At 43.9% G+C, this 27,461-nt stretch overlaps 1 protein-coding gene across 8 annotated transcripts in view; it reads right to left on the bottom strand.

Moving 5' to 3' along the window:
• LOC135909324 (lachesin-like) overlaps positions 1-27,461 on the bottom strand; it is a 441,203-nt gene that overhangs the window by 18,535 nt on the left and 395,207 nt on the right. For all 8 annotated transcript variants that reach the window (XM_065441270.1, XM_065441264.1, XM_065441296.1 and 5 more), the window contains 2 exons: positions 14,440-14,568; positions 9,087-9,377 (listed from right to left, as the gene is read on the bottom strand). In XM_065441270.1, coding sequence (XP_065297342.1) covers positions 9,087-9,377; positions 14,440-14,568 — 420 coding nt within the window. The remainder of the gene's footprint in view (positions 1-9,086; positions 9,378-14,439; positions 14,569-27,461) is intronic.

Consider the following 27,461-nt stretch of genomic DNA (forward strand, 5'->3'; position numbering starts at 1 on the left):
GATAATAGTGTAATGTAGGTACTCGACAGGCGGAATTTTGTAAACAGCACTTGAAATTTTCTATTACGACAGTAAGTCTTCAAGGTAACATGAGGTGTCGATAATCAGGTAAATACGTATTTGGCCTTCTTCTCGCCTTTATTTGACACTAGGGAGTTACGGCAACGAAGATCTCATGGTCGAGTGTTTTGTTTAATAAAAAAGCAATCTAATATTAGCTAAATGATATCGTTATTCATTAATCTGCTTCCTGCTTCCTGGTCTTCCTGCAAAATTTGCGATCTCTCATGAGGAGGAAGAAATGAGACGATTTAGCACTACAACCAATACTCCGTTGTGGGTAGGATACGTGATATAGGAAACAGCAGCTGTTTCGGCGTCGGCATGCTGGACGGGCAAACGACCATTCGTTCGTTCATTCGATCCATCTACCGACTAATTGAGTGAGTGAGTGAGTGAGTGAGTGAGTGAGTGAGTGAGTGAGTGAGTGAGTGAGTGAGTGAGTGAGTGAGTGAGTGAGTGAGTGAGTGAGTGAGTGAGTGAGTGAGTGAGTGAGTGAGTGAGTGAGTGAGTGAGTGAGTGAGTGAGTGAGTGAGTGAGTGAGTGAGTGAGTGAGTGAGTGAGTGAGTGAGTGAGTGAGTGAGTGAGTGAGTGAGTGAGTGAGTGAGTGAGTGAGTGAGTGAGTGAGTGAGTGAAACGTTTGCATTAAATATGACGGCAGCTTCTTGTGAACGCTTACAATTACCGCTAGTAAATAAACATTCCTGATCTTAGAAAGCCAGCCATTCTGGGGCGCCTTGTCCCTGTTTATAACCTTTACACCAGAGTGAACTTAGAAAGACATATTCAATAGTCGATAATAAATGTAGAAGTGTTCCAGTATCTATATAAGAGTGCTCTCATATGCGTGTTTATGTGTGCCACACTTTCATTCACGAGAAGACAGGGGGTTAACGAAGGGGCCCGAATTTTATTAATCATATCATCAGAAGCCCACAAACAAAGACACCAAGGACAACACAGGGGAAATTACTTCCGCTTACTAATTGAAATAAAGAAATAAATTAATGGAATTGAAAGTGGATAAAGAAACAACTTGCCGCAGATGGGGAACGATCCCACGTCTTCGCATTACGCGTGCGATGCTCTACCACTGAACTACCATGGCGCCGCCTTACCATCCATTTTCTGGGGTATTTATGTGTTACTACTAGAACTAACGCTGGGTGTGTCAGCCAGCGCCACCACTCACAAACCTTGGCGACGGACGTGGAACATCCTGTCTGCCACAGGCGTCACGAGTACGTGGTCTTTTTGGGTGAAGGCAACTGGTCAATAAACCCACAAGTGCTACCTGAAGGCATCAATGTTGCCGAATTCGAGACCCTCGTTATGTAGTGAACGAGAAGAAAGGGGGTTAACTAAGGGGCCCGATATTCATTAATCCTATCATGAGAAGTCAACAAACAGACACCCAGTACAACAAAGGGGAAATTACTTGTACTTACTAATTGAAATAAAGAAATTATAAATTAATTGAACAATGATGCCTTCAGGTAGCACGTGTGGGTTTATTGACCAGTTGCCTTCATCCAAAAAGATACGTACTCGTGACGCCTGCGGCAGAAAGGATGTTCCACGTCCGCCACCAATGTTTATGAATGGTGGCGCTGGCTAACACTCCCAAGGTCAGTTCTAGTAGTAACACATAAATACCTCAGAAAGTGGATGATAAGACGGCGCCGCGGTTGCTCAAGTGGTAAATAATCGCACGCGTAATGCGAAGATGTGGGATCGTTCCCCAGCTGCGGCAAGTTGTTTTTTATCCACTTTCAATTCCATTAATTGATAATTTCTTTATTTCAATTACTAAGCAAAGTCAATTACTCTGTGTTGTCCTTGGTGACTTTATTTGTTGGCTTCTTATGATACACTTTCCTTCAGTATGTTATAGCGCATCCCTGCAGAATGTGGACTAAGAAATCTCCCAAGAAGCAGCATACATGCAAAGTTCAAGGTCGGAATGTTGAGCCAGTTGCTCCCAGCAACAAATTGCGACTTCTTTAGAACGTCGAAGAAGCGTTCCAAATGCCCTGATAGTATTTGAAAATTTCCTCCAGTGTTTCTGATACGCTAAAATCTTTTAAATTTTCATAAGACACGTATTTTATATGTCAAGTTTTATCACAATAAAATTGACAGTTCTAAAGCCGCACCCTGCATAATATCCCAGAAAGCAATAAAGCGCATGGCAATATCTCATAACACGACTGATTAGCTTACACATTTCAACATGTTTAATTTCGCCAATTTTCGGTGCCCTGCTTCATATCTCCCCGGAGTTTTGTTGCGCTAGCGTTCACGATTTCCTTAAATAGCTTTCGAACGAACATTATCCACTGCACCTAGTCGCGCTATGAGCCTTGCTGTAAAACCAGGATAAACTACATGCCCCGTTATGAAGACATAATTCTACTACTTATAAAGCTAGTTGCTTAACATGCATCATCGGTACTTCTTTATGCCTTATTCTGTGTTTCCTGCAACAAAGCCTCGAGAAGTGGACAGTGTTCGGTGACTCAAAACCAGCACTGCAACTCATCAGCAATTATATGAGTAACAGAACCGCATATAGTCCTCTGGTTTATGATATTATGTCTCTGCTTGCTGAGGCATCTCATTCCAGGCATACCACCGTGCTGCAGTGGATTCCTAACCATTGTGGAATAGCTGGAAATGAACAGGCTGACGCGGAAGCAAGAAAGGCGCACACTGACGGAAACATTATAAAAATTCATTTTTCCCGGTATGACATTAACGCCTTGCTCCATAATTCCATCAAAACTTCTATGGGAGATTGGGACAATCCCGAACATCGGCAAGAACGCCTCCATAGACTTGACGCTGGTTTACGATTCCGGCTTCCACTTGGGTTGCGGAGAGGCAAGGAAACACTCATTCATCGATTAGGGCTTGGTGTGGCACACACCCACCGATACCTTCACAAGATTGAGCAAGCACGGGACCCTGACTGTAGCGTCTGTCACATTCCCGAGACAGTAGCTCACGTACTTTGCGTGTGCCCTCAATATGTGGCCGAACGAAGAACACTCAAGTCTACTGTTGACAGCTTGGACTTTCGCCCCTTTTCGGAAGAAAAGCTTTTGGGCGCGTGATGGAGTGTTGACTGTCCCCAACATGCCATAAAATCACTTTTGAACTTTCTAAGTGAGTCTGGTTTAGACGATCGCCTCTAGAACCTGTGAGACGTGCAGTTAGTGCGAAATGTGTTCGCGCAAAAACTTTTTGTGACAAGAATACTTTCTGCGTGGACAAGATTACTCTTGCGTGTATTGCGTATACATGCGCATCCGCATATTGGACAACGTGTATATAGTATCTCATTGTACCATAACATAATCACTCGCCACCTACCTTTCCCTGTATTTCCCACTTCCCCTTTCCCCAGCGAGGTGTAGCAAGCTAGAGACACGCTCTCCAGGCCAACCTCTCCTCCTTTCTCTTCATTAAAATCTCCTCCTCCTCCTCTGTCTTTCCACTGCCTCATGCCTTTTCGTTCCTGCTTATGTACATATAATAAAAAATATCGAGACATCAGAAAAAAAAGAAGGAGAAGTAAGCGATGTCAATAATGGCGTGCATACGTCTGAGTCTTTAGCGTAAAGAACCAGCAGAGCTGAAGCTCATGGTTTCAATCTTCTTAGAAATCCAAAAACATACATCGTCTGATAGAAGTTTCTTGCTATACTTTAGCCTATACAAGTATTTACACGGGTAAAGGAAACGCCTGGGAGTTTTTTGTACATTTCACTTATATTAAAATAAAAAGAAAAGCTACACATGCAATGAGTCAGAGGCATAACGATGTTGTTGCACGAAGCTTTGAATATCTCAATCCTAACTGACCTAACTTAAACGTCATTTCAATAGAAAATGTATTATGCCATGTAAAAGAGCAATCATGTCATGTTGTCGCGTGTACATACGCATAGACGGAAAAAGAAGCCCGAAAACCGCAATTTCCATTTCTCGATCTCGCTTCAAGAAAGCCGTGCAAAACGTTAAGTAAGCTGGCAAGGCTTTATTCCAACTCTCTTGCGGCATATCTCGGCGAAAAATGTTAAAAAAAAACGTACTTTTCTAAAAATAGCCTCCTTGGGGTTCAAGAAAAAAAAATGATATAAAGAAAGCAACGCGAAGTAAAACCCTTCTGAAGAGCCATGCGTTAAGTCCGGACAGAGCAAGATATAAGGTCCTGTGGTTAGCAGGGATCCAGAGACGAAGGCAATTCATTTCCGCGAAACAAAAAAGTAACAAAACGAAAACGGAGACGCACATAAAACGCATGCGAGGAGCCACCGACGTAAAAAGACATACAATACACGTATGCAGGTTTTCGGGCTTGTGGGGAGCCGAAGCGAGGATGAAGAAGGGAGTTTAACGTTTTAATTACGGGAAAAGCGCGAAATTCCTCTCCACAAATCCTTCTTTCAGGATGGCAAGTTCCCCGCCTGCCGCCGCCTAAACAGTCGGCTGTAGGGAACGATCCCCTCGGCTGTGTTATGAATAGGCGCCGAGCATACTGAGTGGACGAGGTAGTCCGGGGAATGGCGAGAGGAAAAAAAAATAAAGAAATAAATACTGAGTGAGACGGAAAATACGATCACATTTCTTTTTATTCTTTCCTGGAACAGGAGCAAATGAGGGGAAAAAAAGGCACTATAATAAAATGCCCTTTATTCTTCTTAATTCGTACGTGATTCATTTTCTCTCCTCCTAACGCTCCGTATCGGGAACGCTAGTGCTTTTGTTCGCTATGCTATTTTTTTCGTGGACATATATTTGTTCACTTATTTCCTCGACGTTCTCTCGCTTGCCCCTTACACGTAATTTTCATTCGGCTGTTTTACTTCTCCTTACTTGACTTTTATCAAGGACCTTATAAGGAATCAACCTACGAGTACATATGCACGCAAGCACGCACGCACGAACAAGGTACATGCGCGCATACACACGCATAAACATGCACTGACACATACACGCCCCCACGCAAAAGTGCGAACGCAAACACAAAAACACACGAACAGACGTATACAGGCATACTAACAGATACCCATATACAAGCACAGAAAGCTGTGGGAAAGGGGAAGGAATGCTTAGAAAGGAGGAAAGTACAGTGGGAAGTGAAAGGCACTTCGTTTCTGCTTCGGAGCATAGAAAATTGAGAGCTGACGTGAATACCGCTGCGGTTTTAAGGCTCGCAAAAAATAATAAAAATGTGCATTAGAGAGCGCGTGATGAACGCGTTCGATTATGCTCTCTGGGCGGCTCGCCGTGTACCCCCCGCCCTCTTCCTTTCCTTCTCCTTTCGCGTTCTCCTCAGGCGTTCATTCCTGGCACCTCGCCGGACTGCCAACGAGTTACCGTGCCCCTGAGCTGCTCTCGGAACAGGCTCCGCACCAGCGGCCGAGAAACAAAGGAATGTTCTTAATGCACTACAACTACATTAAAAATAAGAAAGAAGGAACGTAGCGGCGCCCTCCATCACCTTGCGGTGACAGGGCTATTTGAATCCTGTCCACATCAAACAAAGGCTTCTCATTGAAGACCGTCCATACCAACGAAAATGTCAGAAGCGTAATTGCCATCCATAATGAACTTCGTTCAAGCAGGGCACGCCGTAGTTTACGGTGAAAAGCTGTTCTACTTATACACATTTTGGTACAAATTTCCAAATGTGCGGTGTTCGCGGCTATGTGAAGTGATGTCGAGAAAAACAAAAAGTGGGAAACATGTATTAAGTCACTCAGGCTTTGCCTCCAGTATCGCTGCTCTTAGACATCATACGATGGTTTCTGAGATATTGAGATTTTGTGAAGATAACCTGCAGCGGCAACCTCGCAGAGTAGCCCTGCGGCTATAAGTTAAGTGCACTGATCCCGACACACTTATAGTTTAAAGCACTTCCGTTTACACTCCTGTGGCGCGTCCTGTGGAATGCGCGCAGTTCTTCCTTTCTCCCCCGTTTGCTCTTTCTCTTCTCTTTTCGCAAAGCGTAGGGTACCCAGCCGAACGCCTGTCTGGTTGCCCGGCCTGCCTTTCCTTTCCTTGTGTTCGCACAGTGCAGCACTGATGCCTCTTGGTATTTGTCTCCGCTATTTCGGCTCCTATATCCCTAAAGGCGACGCAGAGCACCTGGGCGTGTGCAGGTTTGCATTGCCTCCCTGCCATAATTAGGCTATTCAATGGTTTTTAAAAAGAAGCCCTTTTGTATAGCCCACCACAGCTTCGCAACTGCAATATATATATATATATATATATATATATATATATATATATATATATATATATATATATGTATAGTACTGTATATGAACCACCTACAATATACAGTACTCCGTGCGCTCACGTACCTCTGTCTCTTAAGAAGACAAGAAGACAATAGCCGACCACATAAACTCGATGTAAGGTACAGGAAGAAGGAGCGGGACCACTCACATATCTTTAACGCCATCTTAACTGCACATTTAATGAAATCCGTCGCATACAGTGCCAGCGCACATACTATAGTTTCTAAGGCAATCTGTCGCCGCTTCATCGTGAGGTGCAGCTCAAGGGAAATTTGTCTTTCAGACTGCAAAAAGTAAGCAACCCTGTTTTAGTGTTACCGCGGTAACGACAACAGAAGGGCAGCTGTGGGCGCGAAAAAAAGAAAGAGAGAACACCTCCGCAACACACATTTATTACATTTTTTGTGCCACTGCGCTTTTAGGCCTAATCAACGACTGCTCCACGAGAAAAGTAATCGTGCTCTGTCCTGCGCCTTTGGGAAGAGAGGCAGCACAATATAGGGATGAGTGGGACGCTATTCCACTCCTCCCTAACTGAGCCGCATCTTTTTTGCCGTTATATTTTTAATTGCAGATTTACTCTTCTTTTACGGGTCGCAGTTGTTGTGCTCTCATGTTTAAACTATTACTGCAGTAATTCTGGCATCTTTTTGGGATCCTCTGTGTTAGCCTACAGGCCGGATGACATACGCGGTAATTCTATTTATTTATTTATTTATTTATTTATTTATTTATTTATTTATTTGTTTATTTATTCCTAAAGTGCCCCTGGTGTGGGACCTTACATAGGGATGGGTATTGCATTTATGTCAGGTCTTCGATGAAGGACTTGAAGTGTCTAGGATTGGAGTAGCGCGCAACGTTGGTTGTCAGAAGATTCCAGTCATTCACTCCTCGAATTTTATAGTGCAAATACCTTTTATTCCTTGCATTTCTATATTAATAGACAAAACATACAACAGTATACATAGCTATTGTTGTATCGGAATTATATGAGTTAACAAATTTGGCTCAATGATACAGTAAGCCGGTTATCGACCTTCTCCATGCGCGCTATGCGAAACGCATACATTTGGACAAAACAACTATAGTTTTGTAAATTTGCGAGATATGCACACAGGGCTAAATGCTGCGAACCCTATGAAAATATTGAAACGCCTCACGTGATCTTAAACATCACTTGGTGTAAATAGCAAACTGAAAGAAAGAAATAATACCACCTACTTAAAGTATTTCTCTAGCGCGGTGTATTTCTGGTAAAACTCGGACATGTGCTTACCATCTCACTCTTGCTTCACCATCGAAGCATCCAAAACAATTTCTACGCGTTCCTTACGCGTGTTTACTCAGTATCCTATACGCTGCCTGGCACGGTTAAATAATTTGAGGAGTGTGGGCTTGTCCGTACGAAGTACGTGTACGTTGAAGGTAAAAGAGAACGTGCAAACAGAAAATACCTTATCCGAAAAAACGCGTTTTAACTAATCTATCCTCAATATCCGAGCGCTGTGTCATCCTTGAAGCCATGTAACGCAGTCGGATAAAAGCGCGCCTTTACCGCAGGAGCAGTTTTTGTCGAGTGCTTCGGCAGACCTCAAAGTACGTCATCACCCGACATTGCTCATCACAAGACAGCACGCATATAGACGAATCGACGTATGCGTGTGGCCCTTAGGCTAAACAGCTATAAAGATGCGCCGCTCACCGGCTCTGTTCTCAATCGAATCACTGAATAAGACAATTACCTTACAGCGTCACTGCGACAAATATAGGCTGTATATCCCATCTTTCCTTCACTAAACGGAAATCGTTTCTTTGGCTCTTTCTTCCATTTTAAATCAAATCGTTTTTTTTTTTCGCGTTTGTTCCTTTCTTTCATGTTTTTTTTTTCTTTCTTTTCTCTTTCACTCGTTTTTATACTCCGAGTTTTGCGCCAACGTATATGCTCTGTTTCCTACATCAGGTGCAACGAGGTGGAATTTACGCAAGAAGTTCGGTAAGCAAAATGTATCCCTGGGCACGTTCCTTCTATGCTTAACTACGTGTCAGCGGCGTTTCCTCACTCGAGCATGCACCTAAGGCTGCCGCGATGGACTGCAAATAACAAGCACGAGAAGAAAAGCAAGGGAAACTAAATTGATGTAAAAAAATAAGTTCCATAAGCCGTTTAAGTAAATGGTTTGTATGTTTCCAAACATTCATGACTGACCCTATATGAGAACATTTTCAGAGAAATCGGTCAAAAACATCTTACAACTATGCGCGAACGAAGCCACCGCAAATCTAGCCTCCGCAGCGTTGCACCCGATGTGTGAAATGGAGTGTAGCTCCCCGAGACGCGCGTGCTGTTGCGCGAGAGCTGTGTGGCGTCTGCCGCCTGCAGGCTGACGGGGGCGGGGCACGTTCGTCGACGTCCGCTAGGCGTCCATGTAAGACGATATCCGCCGGAATGTACCTTTTTTTTAATGCGTTCGCATGGGAGTGTTGGATGGCAAAAAGTCACATGTCTGTAAAGTCCGGGAAGCTGATTACGAGATAGATGCATGCATATATAGTAATATGCAATCGGGGTAATTAACCTCGTAGTATATTTTAATAGTTGTACAAGATTAACAGTTCTAGTCTTGAAATGGGACTCGGTATATTGTTTGCATTCTGCAGTATATTTTTTACGCGCCAAAATCTCCCCAATAACCAGGAGGAAACAATGCTCACCGTAGAGCTTGATGGTTCCCTCCGTCTCGCCCAGTGAGTTCTTGGCGACGCAGTGGTACTCGCCAAAGTCCTCGGGCTTGAGCCTGCGGATCATGAGCTGCATCTGGACCTTGTACATGGCGTGCTGCACCGTGACCACCGAGTATTTGGAGTTCTGGTGAATGATTGTGTCCGTGTTGCGAGTCCAGTAGGTCACCGACTTGGGGTGCGACTCCAGATTGCAGTCCAGGGTCACGTCGGTATCGACGCTTGCGCCGACCAGCTGGTTCGGGATCCATATCATGGGCGCGACTGCAAAACACCGGAAAAAATAAAGCACGTAATTTTCACGCTTTGCATAAAACTGGAAAACAGCGAAAAGATAAAGAAACAGAAACGCTAAACAGGTAAATCAGGCACATGTATTGGTTACAAACATACAAGGAGGGAGAGAAAGAGAAAAAAAAAGAAAGAGAGAAGGAAGGGATGTTACCCAGAGAAGTGTTTGGCTGGCTTCCCGCACAAGGCAAAGTTTAAACGGAACATAAACAGGGTAGGAAGGCGGCGCCTCTCAAATGCTGCTTCCCCGTGGGTTGAAGGAGAAGAGACAGGCCGAAGTAAAGATAGCGAAGGATGTGGAATAACGAGGGAATGATGCACTGATTGAGACACTTGCAGCGTAATGCAGTATTGTGCACGGTTACTCCAGAAGTTCACAAAAAGCCGACTGCATTTACAGGAGTAGGGCAGCGATAGGAGCATTGATCCATCTTCTGTGTGTCACTTGCTAACGTCGTTTCCCTATTTCGCAAACATTGTCACTTCACGATTGCGCAGGAAAACGTGCAGACGCGCACAAATGAAACCTGCTCTATCTTAGAAGCTACCAGAAATGAGTGGTCTCGGACTTGAAAATTCGCAGCTAGACTTCTACAATTTGCCTTCAAGTTTCTTCCAAGCCAGCTGAATTATACAACTGTTGGTAACAGCAGTCACAATCAATAGGCACTGCAAATTTGGTATCTGTAAAGATTAAATTTCCATCGAAGTCTGAAAAATCAAATATTCTGCACACGTCTCCCGCGCGGGCAATGTCCTGCTCATCTCTCAGGGTTTCTTTAGCTGTTAGTTGTAACGTCCCGCGCCCATATTTTAAAAACTTCTTTTTGCGGTTTCGTAAGCGTGTACGTGTTCGCCATAAAGATTAAAACTTGTAAGTTGCATGGCAGACGCTCTAACGCCGGTCGGCCATCAAGGCGAAAGGAGCCAGCCAGCGCCACAAACCGGTTTAGGATTGCAAAACGAGACGACGGCACAAAGTCCTAGAAGCAGGGCATCCGAGCCTTTTCGTGCTTTACCGGGACTCTCTCGGTGGTGCGCGAAGCGGTTTCTAATGGTACATCTACCACGTGCCAAGGACCGAATGATTCGTAACCTTTAAATGCGGCGCACCAAGAATAGTGTAAAGGAGGGCAAATGACAGAAGCAGCATTTCTTGCTTGTGTAACCACTCCGCCAAAGCTTGCCACTTACGTTAAGGTTGCGAAAGCGCCGCCGATCCGAAAAGGATGGCTCTGATGGCAAAGGAAATGCCTAAAACTGCGCCGACAAACGCATTGGCATGACTTGCCTTCTCCGTTTGAGAGAGAAGAAAATCGCCGACATCAGTGGGATACATGGGTTTCTTCGAATCTCCAAGGAGAGCAAGGTCACGGACACGTGAGAACTGTAGGAAATGACTCCGGGAACAATTATTTTGCGGGCGTTCACTAGGGTACACAGCCGAGATGACAGCGGAGCAGAAGACAGTAAGAAAAGTAGAAGCGAATCAATGGATCTTTTGCGTCTTTGTTCTCGTGGAGACGGGCGCGGGGTGCATTGTTATGTCGCCTTCTTGTTACATAGTGCCCACGAAAATACACCGCTTGAGCCGTTACAAAAGCGCGTTTTGCCACACGTACACGCACGCCAGCTGACGCTTCAAGATAGGCCAACAATGTGAGCATTAAAGTTTCCGGTCCTCTTGTTTCTTTCTTCTGTCATGCTTAACTGCTAGGCGTGGGGCGACCAACCGCAACTACGGTGGAAGACGCACTGTCGAAACATTTGCTTCTTTGCCTGAGACAACTTCGACTGCAATAACTTGGCCGACAATTGCAGGAAAGTTATTTAAGAAATTATTTATAATTCCAGCCTATTACAAGATTTCGTTTTCGTCATGCTGTTTGTAACAGCTGTCAGCCAATGGTGCGCCGAAATATGAGTTTGTCATCTATAAAAATAAAGCGACAGGTTCAATTCAGTCCTGTTTACTTCAAACTATTTAAGATTAACTTTCGGTTATCAACATACCCGGGGTCGCAAATCTTTTCTGATATTCAGGAAGGCGAGTGAAAGATCTGAAAAAAGAAATTGAAATGCTTTCTTCCTTAAAAGTTTCTCATACATTTGACTTTCAAATTAAGGTAATTTGTTAAACTAAAGAGCGCCGATTTTGGACTAGTTGGTTACGTATAGCAGATCATGGTCAAGCGCGTACCTCCAACTGATCGTGTATTTATAAAATTGCACCATTTGAACACTTTCCTTCATGACGTCACAAGACCGAAATGCCGACATCAGATGGCCATGCTTAGAAACTTAGATTCTTCGGACGACAGTAAAACAGAAGGTGCGCTGACACACGACACACCCGCCTTTCTAATGCAATGGGCTTCAATTCTCTCCCTAACATCCCGATTGTTATTTTTGGCTACTATCTTACACATGTTGAACAAGGATTTACACAGCTTATTGTTCTGTATTCCACTTTCATGACAATGTACAGAAAGGTTCCCATTGCCGTAATTCCCCACTTTCCGCCTGTGTTCTAGAAGTCTTTCATTCAGACACCTTCCAGTCTGATCGATATAGCTGAAACCACATGACAAGGGAACTTCATACCACGCCAGACACACACGTTACAAAAGGATCATATATATATATATATATATATATTAGCTATCGGACATGATGCCCTCCCGGGCTTTCCCCCGCAACCCTTATGTACACAGAGAAAGCTCACAACCACGATGCGCACAAAGGGGAGGGCAGCTGTAGGAGAGCGCGCCAAATGATAAAGGGAGAGAACATCATCCAGCCAGCGAGAGCAGGAAAGTTGCCACACTGGGGTCTCCCCGCCGCTTCTATAATATGTGGTTGCGGTTGCCTGCAACGACGACCTAGCACAAACGAATTCCTTATCAACAAGTACATCAGCTACAACTTTCCCGCAAGGTCTTAGCGGTTCGAGTCAACAGAGCATTTACTAATTAGTGTGCTCCTACTTAGTATCCTTGCGCTATAATTGGCAAGGGCTAAATAATGAAGCGTTAATGTAAAGTCCAGGAGCATGGCTTTGATGACTCTTGCGCCACGTCCACTGGTGCAAAGTGAATATTTCAACGAGAAATGGTGCGTGCTTTAGTCAAACAAAGCTCCTATAGCCGTTGATGGCGGCATTTCATAAGCACCAGGGCACCCTATACTAATAAAAATAAGAGAGAGAGAGAGAGAGAGAGAGAATTCACCTATACAATTGGGATACTCCCTAATGCGAAATTCGAGAGCAGCCCTATACGTGTTTAATTTTGCAATATATTTGCTGTCGCGGACAATCTGTCGCGTACGGCACGTTGCAAACGGAGCGAAGTGTGGTGCCAATGCCTCGCTAATCTGGAGATGGCGAGAGCGAGCGCGTGGGTGACGCGAGGGCGCGATTCACAGCAGGCGCTGCCGACAGAGATCTCGTAGCCATCATCGCCGCACTACGCTTTTCTTCTCACCCGTTCACCATACCCTTCTCCTCCACTTTCCGCCTCATGGTTCCCCTGCACCCTCCTCCTCCGTTTTCTTCCGCGCGTCTTTCATCCCCCGCTCTGCTCCGCGTTCCCTTTTTCATTCTCTCGCAGAGCTCGTTCGCTTGGTTACGCCGCCGCCGCCACCGCCGACACTCACTGCAGGAACGGGCGCCTAAAAGCTATGCTCAAGAAACAAACAAACATGAGCTTTGGCATCCTTACATGTTTCCATGCGTTCTTAGCAGGGGGGTTTACTTTTCTCCTAAGACGTTGTTTTGGGATGTTCGAATTGGCATTTGAAAGGGCTTCATTTGTTCTTTTCGTTTTTTTTTGTGCCTCAACGAAATGAGCATTGGCGAACATTTACTTAAAGAAAGAAAGGAGAAGAGATATCAGGACGTGCTTAAAATCTTTATTTCCGTTCGAGATGCGCGCGCGAAAGCTTATCTCTCGACCTCTCTAACGCCCAGCTCGTGAACGGCAAAGCCAGGGGATTTGGGCGCCGTCTCTCTCGGCAACGACTCAGCTGCCAGGATTCTCTCGTCCATTTGAAATTTGTTTTGTCGACGGTGTAAGGTGTCGCGAACAATAAATTAAACAAACTTATCTCACTGGAGAAGACAATCCACCAGCTTTAAAAGCTGCGTATCTCGTGAACACTGTAAAATGGTTTCAGCGATTCAGATGGGTTTTTTTCTTCGCGGTGTTATCCGTGATCGAATTCTCGTGTGCAGAGCTCTGAAGATGGGATAAGTGTACAAATAATATTTTAAAATATTTAAAAAGAAAGTTCTGCTGTGATTAGTCGTTGGCTATACATGCATGATTTTTGTTGTTGTTTACAGTCTTTCTTCGTCCCGAATTTTTTTTTTTTTTTAATGCCACTCGCCGAAGCGAGAGCTCTCCCAAACATTATCCTTCTCCCCGTGTTTCAAATTATTTTATTGCTCTTTCTGATGACTGCTTATCGACTCTAAAGAGAGATAAAGCTTTCCTTTGTATTATCTAAAAAACATCGAGCGCTATTCGCTTTTTCTTGCAGCCTCATGTGCAAGAAGGTAAAACCAAAATCAGGCTCGGCAGAGGCATTATCGAAAAAGAAGCACTCAGAAAAGCGGCTTGTTTACTGTTAAGTGTTACTCTGTGCGGCTATGTGCACCGCTAGAACGTGCTCACGGGATGCACTGCAGAAGTGATCCCTTCGCATGCCTAGGTGTGTCGCTAAACAGCTAGGATATGTCAGAAAGCGGTACTTTGCGTTTTCATTTCTACTTTTTTCTAGCAGTGGTTCATCTGATGGTGAAAACGGTGGATGTTGTTTCTGTTGTTCTCTTTTTATTGCCATCTTCTACTGTGTGCACCTAACCGATCACAGTATTGTCTCACGCAATCTTCAGCGTGAGGAGTCCACTCTTCGCTTCTTCCTTTGCTTGTACATTTATTTTGCGTTAAGTTTATTGACATTGAATTAGTGAATTAGTATTAAACAATAAGAATGTGGAAAAAAGATGAGGTTCAGTAGATGTTGTACTCACAGCTGACTTCGAGGATGATCCGCTTGCTGACCGAGGGCAGCACACCGTTGGAGGCGATGCACAGGTAGGCGCTCATGTGCAGGCGGGAAACCTTCGTGATGTTCAGCCAAGTGCCTTTCACAGATGGAACTGCAACAGTGAATGATCGGACAGTTTGTTTCACTCTCGCACTGGCCAATCACGGTGACTTATGTCAGCATAGTGTTCAAGCTTCGATAGCCGAGAAACGCTAAACATGAGTTTTATTAAAGGCGAGGTAACGGAGGGAAACCGTCTGCTGACGGAATTATTTACGCATCTGGGACGGCAAACGAACCCATGGACCAAAATATTCTTGCCTTTCGAGTGACTTTCGAAGATACTCAAACAAATTCGAAGCAATAAATTGCGAGTACGAAGTTGTAGTTTTCTTCTCTGTTGACCTTTGCTTCATTTAGCACGCCGAGCCAGAATGTAAACTGCACGAAGTTATTCCATGTTCCATGCAGCAACAACATGAACAGGAGCTTTCGGACATTATGCTCCCGTCTACACTTCTAGTCATCATCCGCATTTTACTGACAGGAGCGAGAGCAGTGTGGCAATTTTACAAAACAAAACAGGTGGTCTTCGCTTTAACTACGCACTGCTTGGCAACGTTTATAACCAAGTGAAAACGGAGCAAGTTCGTCCTGAGCCGTTGCCAGAATACGGGGACGAAGACTCCTCTCTTCATCTTCATCAGAAAAAATAGAACATCCTCAAACTGCAGATGATGAAATGAGCCTTTTGAAGTCGGTGTACAACAAAGTTGCGGGTACGCATTCACGTAGTGGCTTGTCGATATCGAAGCCAACAGTCTACTAGCGCAAACAATAACTTGAGAAAGAGAAAAGAGAGGAAAGGCCAGAAGGTTGCTTTATCAGACGCAAGTCCGGTTTGCTACCCTGCACTGGGAAAGAGGGAATATAGGGACGAAAAGAGAGAAAGAAGGAGACCGAAAGAACGCTGGTTGTTGCACGCACATGTGGAGATACTCAGCAAGTTCGTAAACGATCGCGGAGACCTGTGCACTACAGTGCTATTCGGCGCCGTGGCCGTGCGCGTCGCTGGTGCAGAAAGCAACGTGAGCATTGCCAAAAACTTCAGACTGTACAATTATCCTTTGAGTTTAGCAGTGCCAATATCCTCTATAGGCCTTTATCTAACACCCGAAATCTTTGAATTAGAGTGTTCTTGAGAAGCGTCTTCAAAATACAGAAAGCATAAAGAAGTCATATCCTGTATCGCAGAAAACGATTATAGACATTTATACTAATCACCTGTCAATATAACTCGGCCCAATATATGTCTATTGTGTTCCTTTGAGAAAAAACGTTAACTCGCCATCCCGGCCCTGCGAAAGTGGATGTCCACTGAAGCTGTTGCAAAACCACCACTACAATTGCTGAGGGGGGTATGCAGTGCTTTGTTGATGGTTCAGATGCTTGTTTTGAGCTTGTTCTTTAGTGAAACGTAGGCTGTTCTCTTGCTGTATGGGTGATTTAAATGAATGTATGCCCTGTTCGCTTCGCTTTGCTGAGTGCTTGCAGCCTCTACCTTACGTGGACGTGAGACATTGCATTTTTTGCTTGCTTACGGGGGTATGAGTAATAGCTGATGATGATAGATGCTTGTTTTGAGTTTTTTTTATTGAAACGTACGCTGTTCTGTGCGTTGTATGCGTGATTACAATGAATGTAGGCACTGTTCAGTTCGCTATGCTGAATGCTTGTAACCTCTGCATTACAAGGGGGATGAGCCATTGCATTTTTGTTTGGTTAGAGGGGTATTATCCATTGCTGCTGATGATAATTTTGCTCATGGGTGGACACAAAAATGCCGAGCACCGAGGGGCTAACAGCTTCCCTGTAATACGTGCGCAGTCGGAAAACGAGTGATTCACGGCTGGTCGCCATATCTTTGCATGACGTTCTTCTTTCTTTCTATACACCAGGCATGACATGTCGCCATCAACAGCCCTTCGAACTCGTCAACAACTTCCATCTCCAACTTTAGGTCGCCTTAAAGCGCAGTCAAGAACAGCAAGTGGAGTTCAAAGGGCCTTTGTAGCGTAGAACGGATAAGCACTATTTTATTACAGTTACCCAGCAGATGACAGTGAGAAGGAATTGTACTTGAAGTCGTCACTAAATAATATTATGCAGTTATGGTATAGCTATTTTTCTGATTTGGCAGGGGTTAAGTTCACGGAAAACAGAGGCAATTAGAAGTCATTTTTTTTAATTACACTAGCTCCGAATGTCCGCTCGCACTCCGAGAAGCCCTGGAGGCCAAACTGCAGTTGTTATTTCACAGACAAGTCGCCAGCGATCGAGGAAACGTAACTTTGCTCTAATGTGTCAACACCGGTCAATAGCTTTCCAACATGCTCGAAAGGGCGAATTCGGCTGAAAGAATACAGAGCTTCTAAATAATATTCACTTCATTTCGCTTACCTCTGCTTCTACAGCATAATTATGGCATTCTTTTTTATTAAGCTTCCTCTTGAAGCACTCAGTAAAGATAAATTGATAATTAGTTTATTTTGCCCACAGTTGACGGGACATTCAGCAGAAAACAGCAAACCACCGTTTTCATGGCCAGTTGGTGCTTGGAATAGTTTCGAAGAAATTGTCACTTTTTCATCTGCAGTAGGCGAAGCTGAAGCAAAACAGAAATAAATGACGAGATTATGACTTGCGCTTTTTAACGAACGAACAAACAAACAAATGAATGAATGAATGAATGAATGAATGAATGAATGAATGAATGAATGAATGAATGAATGAATGAATGAATGAATGAATGAATGTTCCTGCGAAGACGTCCTCTTGGAAAGAATATCGAGACTAGCACAACTTTTGAAATGACCCCCATCGAAACTGGCACAAAGGGCACTGCTGTTCCACTCACATTTTATTAACTAAACGACTAAACGCCTTCTTAATCACCGCAGGACTAATTTAACTAGAACTTCAACGCATCTTGTCGCACAACTGGAGAGCCCATATCTTTCTTGCAAGTGGTTATGCATTGCAAACTCACCGGCGCTATATTTTAAGTTGAAATAGGCGCCATGAAATAATTATCTGAAATTGCTGTAAGTAAAAAAGAATTCTTATTTATTCGATTATGCATTTCACTTTTCCGTGCGAGTGGTATCCACCTCTTCGAGCAATCCATATGAAAAAGTAGAGTTGCGCTATACGTCACAGTTTTTACAATTTCGTTATGATTTAAAAAATACCATCTCGGTATATACATCTCCCACAATATGACTCCACTCATTACTCGAAGTAAAGCTACTCTAACAGAGCACGTGGTCTTCGCAAAAAATAATAATAATGTAAGCGTATTATGCAAGCACGCAGGTAACCTCGAATATTTACTACAATGCCTCTAAAGTGACAGGAAGTATCTTCGCGCTCCAATCCCCGCTTTCCTGTGCAATGACGAAGGGAAAAGCAAGTGAACAGACAACGCAAAGCCTGCGCTTCCTGTCAACTATTGCCGCCGTGCTTCTCAATATAGACGGAGCATAATTCCTAAAGGTCTCCACTTATCCAATAAGCCAGCCTCAGCCTATTACAACAAGAAAGAGAAAATCTTTCGAGCGTGCCTCCGTAGCGCGGTCAGGCTGGTTTTGTACTTAATTACAAAACCTTATAACGTTTCTTCGTCAGCATCGAAAAAACTTAATGCGAAACAGGCAGCGAAACGCGAAACGAAAAGGAAGCGCCAATTGAAGTAAGAAAGCCACGGCCTCTCCTTCCGTTAAATTTGACTCGCTTCGTGCCACACCGGCCAGACAAGACTTCTCATGGTGAGCAAAAAAAGTTTCATTATTTATCGCTATTTTCTGAGGGGCGCGTTGCGGCTCACGTTGGCGTTAATCAAGTTATGCGTCCATTAACATGGAAACACGACCCCAGCCTACTTTCTCTCTCTGCAATGATTGAACAAGCTTTCGCAACAGTTTTACTTTATGCACACTTTCATTCTTTAACTTCCTTCCTCCTATTCCTTGCAAGGTTTTGTTGGATCTAGAATTGAAGAAGATGGAGACCCCCCCCCCTCCCCCCCGCAGTGTATTGCTGCTTTTCTTTATTTCCATCGGTGATTCCTGATTATATTTTTTTCTCGACGGTATTTGTGTTTGTAGCCTATTAAGACATGGTATGCTTTTGTTCCTAAAGGGCCAGGATGTATCTCTACACACGTCCAAAAACTCGAAGGCTGACGCCGTAGAAATGCCCGGGCGGGCCTTGGCGAGCGAGGGACGAAAAACATGGGACGATCTCGATAAAGAGCTCGCCACTGGATCATAATCACGAAGACCTTTTGTTTCAAACCCGCTGCGTCGGCTGGATGGAGAAGCGAGGAAAGGGTTAACCCTAGAAATTGGGAGAGAAAGAGAGAAGTTGAAGGAGAACAATGGCGGGCATCACGAAGGGAGCAAAGGCCCGTGGCGGGGAGCGCGGTCGGGGTTACACTGCGGTGCGAGAGAAATTGATAGGGCCAAACGCAAAACTTTTATTCCATTAAAGCCTACCTAATTGAATATTCCTCTTGTTTCACTTTCGTGCGCAGCGCTGGCGCCGCTCTTTTCCAGCCCGCGCGTTAACTCTTCCCCGCTCGCACGGCTGCCACGAGAGGAAGCCGCTGTTTAGGCGCTTGACAAAAGGCAGGCCGCGCCATGCACTGAAGAGCGGCAACGCCCTCGGCTCCGCGCACGTTCGCTGGGATTCTCCGTCCCCCTTAACATTCGCTGTTTCTTCTATCTCTTGACTCTTCTTGGTTTTGCGCTTGCTTCGCTTCTGATTGCTCGTCCGGTCGCCGTGTGAGCCGGCACGTGGAAGGGGGAACGCCTCTGCGGTAACCAAATCTGGGCCTCGCGCTGTGCGGAGCCACCGTGTTTCGAGCCGCACGTTCGGCGCTGGGACGACAACCCGGGGCCACCGAGTCAAGCACCGTGGCCTGGGTGATTGACTCGGGCATCTAGGGTTTCCTGGGCTGCGTTTACCTCGTCGTAAATGACGCTCGGTGTCGTTGAACTTTCGTGAGAAGCTTTAATGGCCGTCCCTCTGAATCGATTTTGTTATTTCAGATTGACCTGTGTGATGGCAGTGAGATTAAAAAAAAGAAACAAGAGAGAGAGAGAGAGAGATGTCAGGGACGAACCCAAGGTAAACTTGACTTGGGTCGTTTCCCTTTCATCTCCGAAGCAGAAAGACGAGTGTGCGACAAGATTTAATCGGATGGCATTCCGAGCGTTGACCATCGAACCTTACCGTGCCGTTACATATCACTCTAATGTAATCTATCCATCTTCTTTAATATGAATTAACGTGCCACTGTGCTAAGAGAATACGCTGATCGATTACTGACATTACTGCTCTATACCACTGCTGGCTGGCACGGGCGCGATTCATTACTTTCGAAATAGCATGCATTGATACATTGGGGTCTCTCTTTTTTACACATATCGCCAGCGTTTTTCAAAACGTGTTTGTTTTAAGCATACTAAGCTATCATCATAATTGATGCTTGCCGAGATTTGATCTGAAATTTCAAGCTTCGCGCAGTGGTGTATAATCACCAAGAAATGATCAATCGGCGAAGACTAAAAGCCAATGGTAGCGAAATTCTGGACCACGCAAGAACTCTGGTTTCAGATAGTATAGATATGGAGCAAAACTTTGCGTTTGAAGCACCAGGGGATGCATCACAGGAAGCTCGTAAAAATAGGCGTTTTCGATACAGAAAAGAACAAAAAGAAGAACGCCGCTATTGCCGCTCCTCGGCATGAACTAAGAGTTGAAAAGGCGCTTGCGGTGCACTGAATTTCTCCAAGACATCGTGCCGGGATTTGCGTCATATACGCTAACCATTAGGCGCATGCTTCGTCTGCTTAGGTTGCTATATAAGGGTTTGCTAATAAGGATATTAGGCAGTTGCTAGCCCGGCAGTAGCCAAAATTGCTTCGTAATATATGCTACTCATTTATTACCTATTCCAGGCGAAGCAAAATTTTCTTGCAGTTATGCTTTTGGCGGTGAACGATGTGGATGCGTATTCACGGCTTAGTGCGACATACACCGTTATTATGAATACGCGACACGACATTCATATTTTGTTACATTACGCACCATCAAATGTGTTAGGACCGTGCGGTCAGTACTAAAGCATGCAGAACGAGCAGCGACGGCGAACTCTATCCTCGAACACGTACACTCAGTGCTACGTTTACGGTACACTCTACGGTGGCCTCTTCCCGAAGAAGCGAATGCCGCTAATACTGACCGGTAAGCTTTCGCGACTCTCCGCAAGTTCATATTTCATATTTGTGGAAGCCTTTTTATGCAGGCCGTTTCCAATTTCGCTGCTCAAACTAAGTTTGCAAAGCACGAAGGCTCGCGTTACGCAACCACCGAACCGATTCGAATGAAAGTTGTGTTTGACAGGGGAAGTCAACTTCTAGGAACTGTTGAACGAGAAATTTCTTCTTTATTTTTCTCTTTTTCTCTCTCTGGCTCTTTTTTTTCCTTTTAGTCAGCGTTTCAGTTCTTACAGAAACCACTCAAAATTGGTAAACTTACCAAGATTTGAAGCACGAAGTTTATAAAATTCGGAACTCCAGAAAAGAAAAGAGAGAGATAGAATAAGAAGGAGGGAAGAAAAGACATAACAACTGGGTAAACTCAATCTAGCAACGTTTAAATTGAAAAGGAAAAGAAAGAGAGAGAAACGTCTATTAAAATTAAATGAGTAGAAAACTACAAATAACGCCTTACATTAGAGCATACAAAAAAGTGGGAGTTCGTTCATTTTAATTTCGTAAAACAATCCTCAGTTACAAATACATAGAGCAATATCTACCATACCTTTACTGTTTCCTTAAGAACCGATAGCAGACTTGGCTAACACAATTTTGACAGCTGTTTGTATTCTGTATTTATTAACTTGTAAACTTAAAGCCCCCTATTCGTAGTTTTTTAATGCGACAGCCTTTTTTTACCGGAGGCTAACATTCACTGCCGATTTCAACACAAAATAAAGTGCCTATCAAGAAGGCAAAGAAACAAAAGGCATATGTGAGCCAATCGCGATAATGCTATCGAATTACAGTAGCTCAGGTGCAGTTGAGTTGTCAAAACGTGTTAACGGAAGGCAAACTTAAATTGAAGTACGTGTAAGTTTTTTTTTCCGACAGTGTCTTTATTAGGTAAGTCAATACTTGTGTAAGCATACGCTTGCAACCACAACTTCAACTTTCTTCTACTTATTCATCTTTCTTTCTTTTTCGCAAGAATTTTTACTCGAATCAATTCAGCAGTGCCAAAATAAAAACATCTCTGCGTTTTGAATCCTAGCGCATTCGACAAGAGGCGAACGCAGGAACGAGACAAACAGAGCGTTCACATGCGACTGACTTTCTTGGCACGGAACACACGTATTAGCTGATTCACCGGTCTTCTGCTGAACATAAGTAAAGGTACATGATTACCTCTGGTTGCGTAACCTCGCCAACAATCTGAGTATATTTATGCAAGCAGTTGCAGTCAGTGTTGCTACCGAATGATGCCACAGACAAACAAAAAATCAATATATCTCAAATTTAGCTCAGAGAGCACTTTGGGAAGTTTGCGGCTTTCAGTTCTTCCGCTTCGATCTCGTTCATGTGACTTTTCCTTGTGGAAAATTGGGTTGACAAACGTTGGCAAAGAAAGCCGCTTCCGCTGCCTCCACAGGGGAATAACAAGATGAAGTGTATTTGCTTGTACATCCAAGGTAAAAACTTTTCGGCTCGTAAAATTCGATACGCGCAGTGGGATGAACTGTCCTACTTTCGGCACGGCGAACAAAACACGGAAATGCATGTTCCGAACGTGAAACCCCAACAAATAGAAATTCATACACCATGATGGTTTGTTGTTTAAATAGGCTGCTTCGATTTCAAGGCGGAGTGAGTTCTCGTCTTTTCTTTTCATCTTTCTTTTTTTTGCGCTAAGTCAATCTCTCACTGCATGTTCTGTTATCGTTTATATCTTTCGCCGCCTGAGTTAGCTTTCTCTAGCCAAGATAAAAGGCATCGCTGGGAGTGTGTGCGAAACCTAGATTTCAACTTCGTTTCGAAAGTTGTTGATGGAAGGCACTCTTAATTTGCAGTCTCCCTACGAGAGAATAACATTGTTTAGTATGTTTACTGGGGCCAATAGAGAAAAACGTGGAATAAACAAGAGGATTTCCATTGAATATCATTTCACAGTTCAACGTTGTGACAGGTGCTTTTTTCTTGTATGTTATGTATTCTTCACCAATATCTGAAGATGCCTGCATATGTGATGAATTTTGTATGTGTTTACATGCTTGCATATTTCTATGTATACCCACCCTGCTATGATCTGATTTCAGATCGCAGTATCTATAAATAAATAAATAAAAGTGGTTGTCAGGAAGTGCAGGAAGGCCTTTCCTTTCTTTTTCTTTAATCTCTCTCAATCAAGACAATCCAGATGCTCTACATGTAAGAGGACGGGTGGCCTCCTAGGTTTCCTTGAATGTTTCGCGTACTACTTTAAGTTTTCAAAAAATGCTATCCTATTAGATCTAACAGAAAGGAAATACTGCGGAAGCAGTTAGAAGACCGAAAGTTGGTCTACTGTGTCCTTCCGTGCGTCCTTTTCCTCAGGCCGACCATGAAGGCAGTCATCGTTTAGTACTTCACGTATGTATGTATGTATGTATGTATGTATGTATGTATATATGTATGTATGTATGTATGTATGTATGTATGTATGTATGTATGTATGTATGTATGTATGTATGTATGTATGTATGTATGTATGTATGTATGTATGTATGTATGTATGTATGTATGTATGTATGTATGTATGTATGTATGTATGTATGTATGTATGTATGTATGTATGTATGTATGTATGTATGTATGTATGTATGTATGTATGTATGTATGTATGTATGTATTTCAGGTGCATATACAGGAACTGCAGCATTTGAGTCGACGTCGCTGTCGTGTCGTCATTGGGAAATGCCGCGCTCATCTCCAGCTCCATCCCGAACGCAAGGCAAAAAAAGATTTTGCCGTCCACCGCCACTTTAACTCGAACTCGTCGTCCCGCGGCAACGTACATACAGCTGGGAGAGGGACGCACTAACCACTATCACGCTGCTTCCCTGCTAGGCAATGTTCGCTCGGTTTTGCGTTTCACGCATACCATGTCAGTGGTGGCATCCGCGCATATATTTCGGAGACCGTGACAAGCAACACTGTAGTGAACGATGACTACGTTATCTGCAGCGTAAAGAATAACCGGTCATTCAGAAAGTCGCGGCGCCCGCGATGAGAGCCTGCTGCTTGTCGCAGTGAAGGAGTTCAGCGCCAGAGAAATCGCCGAAGCCTGCTGGTTTTCGCCACCGCCCTAATTGCTGCTTTGCGCAGCGTACACGAGATAACTTCTAAGAGAATAGCTTTCTTTGGCTCAATTGTCCGTTTTCCTCGTGAGTTGCTCGCGATGGTCAGACCAGCTCCGACTGATCCACAGGGGCCAGGCGGCCCTGGAAGCATATGGAGCCCGCGAAGAGGGAGCCACCCCATCAGACGCTTAACACGTTTCATTTTATAATGGACCAGTAAAGTTGTTTCTCTCTCTCTCTCTCTCTCGGGCTTTCGCAGCCGATGCGAAGGCGCTGATGCAACGCGTGCGTGCTCTCGCGCCGCGAGGCTTTGAAGCGCGTACCTTCGCCTCGAGTGCTTTGGGGCGTTTCAATATTTGCGTGCAGTTGTGTTGCGCTCGGGAAGGACAGCGCTCATCGTCTCCTGCTACCCTGTCTCCCTGTGGCAGTTGCGTGATAGGCTTGTGGCAGCTGGAGACGATATTCGCAGACGCTTTCCGCTCCGGCGCTCGCGCCACTGGAGGCCACATACGTGGGATCCGCCCGCTGATATGTATGACCGCCTTTACTATCGCAACAGATAGGTTCAGAACGGGCCGATTAACAGCTCTGTTCTCCCCGGAATCACGCAATGAATCAACAAATGCGCCTTAATTATTCTAACTGCCATAAATATAAGCTTTCTAACGCGTCATTCACTTGATAAAGGGAATAAATAGCTTTCTAGAAGCCCGCGTTGGGCGATTCGTTTACATTTACGATAACCGTTAATGATCTCTCGACAATTCTGTTTCCTCTTTTTTGTTTCTTATTTTTAAGCAAATTGGCCCGCCGCTACTTCGCAGTGACGTTTTGATCACACTTAGGCTAATGTTTATCGCCTCCTCCTACAACATGATAGGAGGAGCTGATGACGACTTAATACCAACTACCAAAAGTTTCCGAAGCAAAGCGTTTACTTTCTTTTTCATTAATGGGCTGATAGGTTGCTATTGTATGAGACGCTCGAATAATACACAACAGCAAGCGCAATGAATCAAGTAATTGCATTCAGTAGACACCCGAACACTGCAATATTCCTGCTAACACGACGCGAATCGAGGGCGCAAGAACGCCAAGAAATTAATCTTCCCCTTTTCCTTATAGTGAAATCCTGCTGCTCCTAAGACAGATATCCTGTCGTCTCAGCAAAACTGCCTGGTTTGATCAGCAATCGAAGGACGTGAAGTTATACTTTATAGACACATGTATAAACCTGTCATTTCTGTCAAACCTGAGAGAAAACAGAAAGTCCGAAACGTTAGTGACTAGCCTGCGGCTTGGTACAGCATTTACGCGACGTTCTTCATACAGGTTAAAACGTGCCTTTAGTCGAAGATGTAGACTATGATTCACCACGAAGGGCATTGCAAGCAAATTTGTTGCTTTGAGATGGAGGGCCATTCACGCTAAAAAAAGAAAGATACTTGGTCCATGGCCAACAGCGGGCCTTCAGAATAGAGCACTTTTTGCTTTGAAAAAGTTTATCGAAGACACAAACATTTTCAGGAAATATGAGAGATAGAGAGAGAAGTCATAAGGGAACGGCAAGGAGGTTAACCAGGCCAAGCCCGGTAGGCTACCCTGCACTGGGGAAGGGGGAAAGGGGATTGAAAAAGGAGAAAGAAGAAAGAAGTTTGCTGTTTATCCTGACAAGCTAAATGAGTGATATAAATGTGTGCAAAATTTATTTATGTGGCGATCGTGCTTTTTTTTTGCACTATGTTTAAGTATTCGTGTTCTGTGTTTGGGCCATTCAACATATTTGACTTTATGTGTGCGTATGTGTACTGAATTCATGCACAAAACTTTGTGATTCATGTACTGTTGGACTGTAGTGTCCTAATGAGTGCCATGTTTGTGACAATATTCCCTCATTTTGCACATATTTGTTTTTTTCAATAAGTTTCGAGGTGTATAGACGGTGCCGCCATAATGGCGCCAACCTCTCCTATTAATCATTTTATAATAGGAAAAAAAATCTCCAGTACGAAGTTTCAACTCTAAAGCTAAGTAATCAATGACGATCTCACAATTCTGCAGATTGCCCTTATCAGTAAATCTAAAGTAGACAACATTGAATGCAGAGCCCTGAAATACATGTATACATCTCTAATTAGTGGGTAGGAATTTTGCAAAACCTTTGTAAGCATTAGAACAATTCCACAAAAGCTACAAAGTCATATAATAAATTTCTCTTTTAAATGCTATAAAAGCTGCAGTTTACAGAACTGTGGTATCTCTTTCAGTGCTTATCCAGAAATGTGTAAACTTCTAGGTTAATTTTTTTATATTTACTTACTTTCAGCAATTTTTGTAAAAAAAAGTCTAACGTTCTGTATAAAAAAATAGCATTCTACATTTGCTAAAATATTACTTTCTCAGCCAAAAACAATATATTTCGACCAAATTGGTCTAGTGGTTGTCTGATAAAAGCTTTTCTACATTTTGACATGTATTTGGATGGGGAAGTCAGAGTTATCCCCAAGGTGTAGCTTCACCTCAAGAAGTGCCCTTTTAGAGGGGCATGTGTAGCGTACGGTTGGCCCGTAATGTGGCTAGATACAGTGAATAAGGTTTGCTCAAAAAGATTGCTCCAAATGTCATGCCAACATTATCTGCACTAACCAGTAAAACCAGCACAATTAAATTTGAGCGCATGTCGCACATGTAAAGGCCAATGTAATAGTGGGTGGGGTAACGAGCGCTCCGGTGTGAAACACTGAAACTGCCAAATTTAGTCCATAAATTTATAATTTTCTCTTTAGGCCCTCCTTCGGCGTTAGTACTGGACTTTAATACATTTCATGTGAAATAATGGCCAATTTTTACTGCAATAATGCCTATCTGAATACGATAACACGAGGCAGTGTTGCGAGCGCTCCAGCGTTATTAACGATACTGGCTTCACGGGGATACTTCGACATGCGCTTGAGTTGGCGTTTGCGTCAGCTGTGCATGCTCTCAGGGGCCCATAGGCATCCAAACACAAGCAGAATACTATTCCTAAAAACTCCAACTCGCAAATTTTTCGAACAATAAATGAAGCGCGAGAGTTAGAGTTACAATCATAGAGTAATAATTCACAGTAAGCCACGTTCGCGATACTCATCACCAATTTTAGAAATGCTGCGCCCACTCCTCTTAAATTTAATCTTAATTCTCGCAAAATTGGCTCACCTGTCATAGCGCTAGAGCAGAAAAAAATAGAAAATTATTCAGCTTACACAGAGATGGGATTACAAAAGTCAGGACACCTTATTTCATCCCCCTCCTTTTTTTTTTTCGCATTACGCTAGAAGTCAGACTAATACAAAGCGGCTCCGATTTCTCGCTTCCGTCCCCTCTGCTCGCGACAAGGGCCCCACTCGTTTCGCGCGTAAAATTTGTAAGCGACTAACTTTCTTTCTTTCTTTTACTTTTTTTTTTTGATCGCGCAGCTGTAGCTTGCGAAGGAAGGACAGTTTTGTCGCCAAGTGGCAGCGTCGAAGTCGTCTAGCTCGCATGGAGTTAGTCGCGTAGCAGGGCCAAAAGAATAAGAAAAG

This window comes from Dermacentor albipictus, chromosome 1 (genome assembly GCF_038994185.2).
Source record: "Dermacentor albipictus isolate Rhodes 1998 colony chromosome 1, USDA_Dalb.pri_finalv2, whole genome shotgun sequence".
Classification (NCBI taxonomy): Eukaryota; Metazoa; Arthropoda; class Arachnida; order Ixodida; family Ixodidae; genus Dermacentor; species Dermacentor albipictus.